Consider the following 8,627-nt stretch of genomic DNA (forward strand, 5'->3'; position numbering starts at 1 on the left):
TATAATAAAGTAATACTTTTATAATTTAAATATTAAAAATTATTTAAAATATTAATGAAATTTAAACTATGGAAAAAATCAATGAGAAGGAGCTAAAGGAAAACGGTTGGTCACCAAAACTAAAAGGAAATCAGTGAAGGACCCAGCCTTAGTTAAGTAGGACCATGGAATTCTTGAAATTTTTAAAATTTTTTAAGGGTATATAAATAATTTTTTTAAAATATTAAAAATTATCAAAATCTCTGTATATTTAAAAAAATTACCAATTCATTTTTATTTTAAAATTATTTAATTAAATTATTATTATATTTTATAAAATTATCGCACTCACAAATTTAACCAGTTTTACCTGATAATAAGTACCTATGAGAAAATATGAGAGATTTCATATTTTATTCTTCTAATTTTTAATCTTTATTTAAAAAAAAAAACAAAATTTTTTAAAAAAAAATTTATTATTTAATTACTTATTTTCCCTATTATTTTTTAATTTAAAAAAATTATTTCTCATTTTTAAGATTTCAAATTTAAATATACATTTAAATTTTTCCTTACATTATTCACTCATTATTTAATTTAATTTTATACACTATTTTTATTATTAAGTGGTAATTTTTTTTATTTATTTCACTTAGTTACTAATTTATTTATATAATTAAAATTACTTAAAAATAAATTTTAATAGATAAGAATATTTATTTTTTAAAAAAAAAATTAAATTTTAATAATAAACCATCTATTAAAATATTATATTATTTTACTAGTAAATTTATTTTATAAATTTGCATGTTATAACCATAGTGAAAAGAGATATTATAACTATAGTGAAAAGAGATTTTTCTGTAGTAAATATCATGAGAAGTCAACTCTAGAGTGATAAATCATAAATAATTAATCTATTAACTTATATTGAAAAATTATAAATGATAATGATATCATTCGGAATATATTTCAACATTCATCATAATTTAATTATAATAGTTTATTCACTTTTTATAAAAATTTACTTTTTAATATATATTTATTTTATATTTTTCTTATTCCATTATTTTTGTTCATTTTGATTTTTCATATATATTAAAAAGGTTTTATTTTATTAATTTTTTAATTATATCTATGTGAAAACTATTAAATTTTATTAAATACTTATTTAAAAATTAATTAAATATATTAATTTGAAAGTAATATAAAATTAAATAGAATTATAATAGTTAATAATATGTTACAATAATAAAAGTAGGTCAATAATAATTTTAAGATAGTAATAAAAAAATGATAAAATAATAAAATAAAAAATAATATATTTTATATATTTTAATTATTTATTTAAATTAATCTCTCAACTAAATTTTTGTGTCTGCCACTGAAAAAAATCAATTCAGATTAAAAACAATAAACTCATAAGTGGAAGAATACAAATTTATAATTTAAAAAGAGATAATGGTGAAAAAATTCTAAATTATTCGTGTTTTAATAAATATATTCTAAATTATAAAAGGTAATTAATATATTCTAAATTAATTATTTAAATTTATTTTTATATTCTATCGGTTTAACTGTTAAATTTAATGAAAATATCACTTTATTATTTTAGTTCGCATAAAAAATTAATATTTTAATATAATTAATAATTATTAAAAAAATAACTGTTAAATTTAATAAAAATATCACATTATTATTCTAGTCCACATAAAAAATTAATATTTTAATATAATTGATAATTATTAAAGAATTCTAAACCTTATGAATTTCCTAAACTTTTTTTTAACAAATATACTCTAAATTAATTTTTCAATGTATTTTAATTTTTAATTTTGATTCAATTCATTTTATAATTTGGAATGACATACCAATAATTTATTTTTAATATTTTTTTATATTAATAAATACTATTTTTTCTATAATTATAGATTATAAGTATTGTGATAACATTAATTCTAATAAGTTAAGAAACATATTCTCTTTACTTGAAATATTAGTTATATTTATTATGTTCATTTTAATTAGGGTAAAAGATAATAATTAATTTAATAAATTCAAAATGACTAAATTCACTTAGATAAAATATAAATTGTTATCATAAATTAAATTGAATTTAACATTAATCAGATTGATTGTTGATTTTTAGTACGATGAATATAATTAATTTTTTAGATAGTGAGAATAGTGATTCTTTATTTACTAGTGATATTATTATTCCAACGCTTACCATCAATAATTATGTGAAAAGTTGTACTGTTAATGAAAAAATAAAAAAATAAGGTTATCAGCTCATAGAATGTGTTATCTAAAATTATAAGTAAATTAAATTAAAATTAAAATTAAACAAATCAAAAAAGTTTATTTAGGGTATATTTATTAAAAATAAATGGAGGATATAATTGTTGGAATCGGTAAAGTTTAGAAATTTTTTAATAATTATTTATTTAAGTTATATTTGTTAAAATAGAAACAGTTAAAGATTTTTTATATATATTATCCCATTTGAAAAATAAAATCATCTTCTTTTTTCCTCTCATTCAACGGTCTACAATAAATAAATACTTTTTGAGAAAATTACTATTTAATTCTAATAATATAAAAAATTTTATTAATTAATTTTTTAATTTTTAAAAATATATTAAAATATTTCTAAAATTTTATAAAAAAAAAGTATATTATTTAATTATTATCTCTATTAGTTTTATACGTTAAATATTTGTTATTTAATTTTTATGATATAAAAAATTTTATTAGCAGTTGATTTTTTAGTTTTAATAATTACATTAAAACGTTTCTCAAGTTAAAACTAAAGAATTGTCAGAGTAGAAATTGGCTTGGATTTCTTTTCTTTGGGTTAATGTGTTATAATGTTGCTTTAACAAAATATCAGTTAAATTGGAATTAAGTTAAAAAGTTCGGATAAATTGAACCAAAATACCTTAATTTCGAGCTAATTTGGACATTGCTTTACAGTTCAAGAGTAAAGGAGAGCATTCTTCCAATTTGAGATTGAGGCTTAGTTATTATTGTAATGCTAAATAGTCTCAGTCCACCAAGAAAGTTTACCTGAAAGTCAATATATGAAGACCAATTGTAGATGGCTAGTTTCACAATACAATAAAAAACATAGGCTTCTCTCATCAATCACAACAGGAAAAAATAAAATAAAATAAAAAGAACAGAAGAACTTATTACAAAGGGGTAACTGTGACTTCTAAAAGCAGTGAATTGAATACAGGAATTTTTGGCATTCAACTGAACGCGTCTGCAGCCTCCAAAGGTGAACAAGTAACTGAACAATAGTTTTCCACGTTTGAAGGGTACAGTCCCACTTGGCAATATCCAGAAATTTTCTTAGGAAACTGGAGTTCGAACTGTTGGAGGGCCAGACTTCATATCCTCCAGTACAAGATCCAAGAGAGCCAGAGTTATGGGACCTTCTTTGCCTTCAGAAGAAATGCAATCAGAATAATCAACCATTTTGATACAAAGAATTCAAGCACACAACAAAATTTATAGAATGTTTTTGACATATACTAATGGGGAAATGCCTATTAAGAAATCTTTCAAGAAAGAGGCAAGGTTAGCATGGTCCATGGAGGCAAAGAGAACTCTGTTTCCCTCTATTCAACAAGGGATCCATTGGCTAATTAATGGGTTGTGGGTTACAGACTCGTCTTATATGAAAGTTTATGAATATTAAATTGAAGAAATACTCATGTTTTCTAGAGCATGTTTTAAGGACACTACCCAAAATCGATAATTTTTTTAAAGTTCTTTTTGCTCTCTCTCTCAAATTCAGCAAACACAAGAAGGCTTAGAAAACCATGAACATTGCAAATTTGCAGACAAATCCATTATGGGCATAAATTGAAGAAAGGTATTACCATTGCCAATGATCTGCTCATCCCACTGCACCACAGGGCGAACAAGAAGTCCACTGCCTATAAGCATCATTTCATCTGCATTCTTTCCTTCCTCTATAGTCAGATTAGCCACCTTTACTCCATGAAGTTTACCCTCCATGACCAGCCCCTCAGCTAGATTCAAAACTCTCTTAGCAGTGCACCCACTTAGAATTTTGTCGAAGCGCGGCATCAGAAGCTCTTTCTCTTTGGTAACAAAAGCCACATTCATGCTAGGTCCTTCAGCAATGAATCCATCATTGTCCAGCCAAATGGCTGCAAATGCACCTTTCTCTTCAGCTTCCATCTTTGAAAGCACATTTGGAAGGTAATTTACACTCTTCACGGTGGCAAACTGAGGGTGTTTTATAGGGATTGAAGAAGTTACCACCTTAATGCCTTTCGAATCAAGTGGTGACTGATCTTGGATAACAATTGCATAAAGGGCTGGCTGATGACAGCCAGAGGAAGATAATTGAAAATCACCAGGTCCTGCTGAGAGCCAGTATCTTAGCAATCCCTTCTGACACTTGGAAGCACTCACTGTTTGTATGAGAATTCTTCTTATACTTTCCCGATCAAAAGGAAGACTAATCTTGGCTTTGGAAGCCGCTCTTAGAATTCGGTCAAGGTGTTGGTCCAATTCATATAGAATACTGTGATTTGGAAGTACGCAAAGATCTGGTTAGCACTTAAGAGATGATTACTTGCTTAGTAAAACAAAAAGAGAAAACACTTGATTGGAATCAGAATGTCTCGCAGCTTGCCATCTGACAAACTGCAAAACAAATTTGCCATTTGAATAGCAGGTCACTATTAGTCTATTTTTCTTAACATCAAACATCCCCTAAAGATTATATTTTTGCAGGAAAAAGAAGTTAGAGACATACAAAGATGGAATCCCACAATTCATAAAAAAAAAAAAAGGAGATTGAAGGAATAAAAGGCATGTAGTCTCGGCTTCCAAACGAGTGGCAGGATTGTACAAAATCTAAACAAAACGAATTTAGGAAAAAAAGGGATAACAGAATCAAACAGTTGAAGCGAAAATTAGAAAAAAAAACTGGACACACATTTATTACACTATAAATTTGAAGAGCTTTTAATGAACGGAACAGTGAATTTGTGTATAGCAAGAACGACTTCGTTTTGCAAGATAACATTGCTTGGTTTGCTATGCACAACTGGACCATTTACTACGTTTATTTGTGAAGCACATCTAAGCAAAGCAATTTAAAACTATAGTTCACTATGATCATGTAGAAGAGTAAATTCTCCAGGTGCATCAAGGATGTTAAAGAACTGCTGATCCAAAAGATTAAATTCAAATATGTAGGACTGAAGTTATGATAGTTCAAACTTATATTTGTTATTCCTTTTGTAAACTAACCCATCCACTATTGCAGCAGTATCAAAGACTCCATGCCCCCTATGCACCATGTGATCATCAATGGGTACGATCATTGCGGCTGGATCTGTTGTTATTCCACCAAAAACGCTAGAGTACATTGCAAGGTATTGCTGCTTCACTTTGTGCTGTTCTCTGTTTTCTCTTAGTCTTTCCATAGCCTTCAAAAAAAGAAGGGGGGAGGGGGGGAATGAAACCATGACACTTTAATTGGAAAACAATACAAATAACCAAATAAAAAAAACTGAACTTCCAGAATAATCAGATGAATCCTTACAAAATCATGCATTATTTCAATTTCTTCTACACTTTATTTGAAGTCTAAAATTTCGCAGTACTTCAATTGAATTTTCATCTTAAGAATTACTCTCTTGTTTGAAATTGAATTCTTTAGTTACAAACAAGAATTGCGATTCTTGATTCCCAGGGGAAACTCTAATTTCACCAAGGGCATAATAGCCTTCAGCAACGTGAAAAAATCAGAGCAAAGAAAATAAAAGAGAAAAAGGACAGACGATGAACCTCTGAACAAGTCAAAATTGGAACATCAAATGCTTGAATAGGAGAAACTGCCACCATAAACCACTATGTTAGTTTTCAATTCACATACTATACGATCAAGTGATATCTAAGCTAAACTAATCATTAATTTAACCAAATCATGGCAAGAAAACACCACCAAAATTTTCTTGACAAGAACTTCTAACAATCATCGGTTCCGCAATCGACCCACGCTGCAAACATTGAAACCAAGTCTCAAAAATGAAAGATTCGGCGATATTAGACACGCAGAATGCAAATGATCAGGGATCCTTGAAGGGATATAAGAACATTGCCAAGTGATTATTGGTAGAAAAGCAGAGGAGGAAGCCATGAAAGCCGAAACTGGGAGAGCTTTGGAATAGCAAACCATAGCCCGAAGGATACTCTAGACTGAGGGGTTGAGGAGACGATTCGTGCAGTGGACTGTTTAGTGTGAATGATCTATAAATATTTTATTTTTATTTTTATTTTTAATAGGTTTTCAATTATTATAATTATTATTATTATCGGAAAGATTTACATTTTAGTTTTGAATATTCTCATTAATGTAAATTTTTATATTTTTAAAAATTTATTAAAATGTTGTTATTTTTTTTGTCAACCAAATAATTATTTTATTATGATTAATTTATTTAATTTTCATAATTTTTATAAATTTAAATATTTAATAAATTATAATTTTAATTTAGATATTCAATATGAAATAATATATATATATATATATTCATTACCATTAGCTTTATATTTTGTTCGGTTAAAAAATAAAAGAATTTGTTACAATTGAAAATATTTAATTTAATTAGTTAGAATTACTTCCTATTTAAATATAAATTTTATTTTATGAAAATTTATATATTTTTAATTAAATTAAATATATAACATATTAAAAAAATACTTTCATAAATTATATTTTTAAAGTTACATATCTATAACACTCTCAGATTTAGTTTGATGGTAAATACATTTAAATAAATTTAAAAAATCTCATATTCTATTTTTTCAATTTTTAATTTTCCGTTAAAAAAATATATATATATATCTATACTCCCTATAAATGTCGGACGGGAAGGAGATAATGAAAAGTTTTTAAAATGGCCATTTTATATTTTTATTTGATCGGTTAGATAAAAAGTATAGATTTTATTATTATTTAAAAATCTTGAATTTGATTGATTAAATATATTTTTATTTAAATTTAAATTAATTAAAGAAATAGATATCTGTTTAAATTTAAATTGATTAGAGAAATAGATTTAAATTTAAATTTAAATGACTAAAAAATATTTAAATATTTAAATTCTATTTAATTAAAATTTTTATTATAATTCAGAACAAAATTTAAATAAACACTTTCACCTAGAAAAATAGTTTTAGTGAATAACATTTGAATTGCGTTGATAATAATAGTATTTAGTGACGATATATTTATTAGTTGCTAATAAATTTTAGCAGTATAATTCTTCGCTAATATTATAAATAATTAACTTAATAAAAAATAAATCTATATTAATAAAGATAATATATGAAAATTTTTTATTTAAATTTTATTAAAAACACAATGTCAAGTAATTTTTATAAATATATTACAAATTATTAATTTAAATTATAATAGTAAGATATAAAATTTTTAACCTTTTCAAATTACAATTTAATTTACATATGTGAAATAAAATTACCTTTAGAATGTAATTTGTATATACTATAAATATATTTAATATGAGGTGAACTAAAATAAATATATTATATAAATTAATTGGAAAATAATTTTTTAACATAAAAAAGATTATATTCTTTTAATTTTAATAACTTTATATAATTTTTAAAAATTTATATTAATAAAATTTAATTTATTTAAACCTAATTTAATAAAACACTTCGTTATTTTTTGATAAAAGAACATTTAAAGTGAAAAATATCCTAAAAATAAAGCTAAAGAGGAGAGATTAGAATAATTCACGAAAAACAAGCGATAAGTGATAAGTAGGGGTGAGCACTATTCGGTTCAAATTGAAAAAATCGATCAAATCGAATTAATTTTAAAATTTGGTTCGATTTTTTATTTAATTCGGTTCGATTTGATTTTTAATTTTAAAAATTTCAGTTATTTCGGTTTGGTTCGATTTTAATCAGAAAAAAATTAAAAAAATCGAACCGAACTGATTAGTTATAATAATATGTTATTTTTAATAATATAGAGAAATTAAATTATATTAAAATTAAAATATTTTAATTAAATTTTAAAAAATTAAAAATAAAGTGTAAAAAATAAAAAATTTATTAAAAATCAAAACCGATCAAACTGAATCGAATCGAACCGAATCAAACCGGTTCGGTTCAATTTGGTTTCTGGCCAAAATGCATTTGGTTTGATTTTCATAAATACGGTTTTCAGAACCGAACTGACCGAATGCTCAGCCCTAGTGATAAGCATGGTTTTTGATTGTTTAAATTAATAAAAATAATATATTATTATAATTTAATAATTCAATTAGACAAAAATAAATAAAATTTAATTTAAAAAATTGTATAAAGTAAATAAATTCTTATGTTATTTAAATTATGAGTGTACAATGTGGTAATATTAGAGATATAAAATTAAATGAATTTACAAAATTCTTTCATGAAATGTAAACATAAACTTTGAAAATATAACTTACAGAGATAAAATTATGAAGGAATTGTAGACTATGGACTTCCAAAAAGATTGATACAAAGTTCAAGGGCTAAAAATTCTCTAAAATGGGTAGTAAAAAGCGATGCCTCCAATTTTAAGAAGGTCTTCTATTTAT

General features: G+C 24.3%; 1 protein-coding gene across 1 annotated transcript; it reads right to left on the minus strand.

The window, feature by feature from the left end:
- Positions 1-3,043: 3,043 nt before the first annotated feature.
- On the minus strand, positions 3,044-6,268 carry LOC110610822 (D-amino-acid transaminase, chloroplastic-like). Its single transcript, XM_043954565.1, has 5 exons — positions 5,975-6,268; positions 5,818-5,864; positions 5,278-5,456; positions 3,870-4,543; positions 3,044-3,428 (listed from the first exon to the last, which is right to left on the minus strand). Exons 1-5 carry the CDS (start codon positions 6,006-6,008, stop codon positions 3,337-3,339), a joined length of 1,026 nt encoding a protein of 341 aa, XP_043810500.1. The 5' UTR covers positions 6,009-6,268; the 3' UTR covers positions 3,044-3,336.
- Positions 6,269-8,627: the final 2,359 nt, after the last annotated feature.

Source organism: Manihot esculenta, chromosome 3 (assembly GCF_001659605.2).
Source record: "Manihot esculenta cultivar AM560-2 chromosome 3, M.esculenta_v8, whole genome shotgun sequence".
Classification (NCBI taxonomy): Eukaryota; Viridiplantae; Streptophyta; class Magnoliopsida; order Malpighiales; family Euphorbiaceae; genus Manihot; species Manihot esculenta.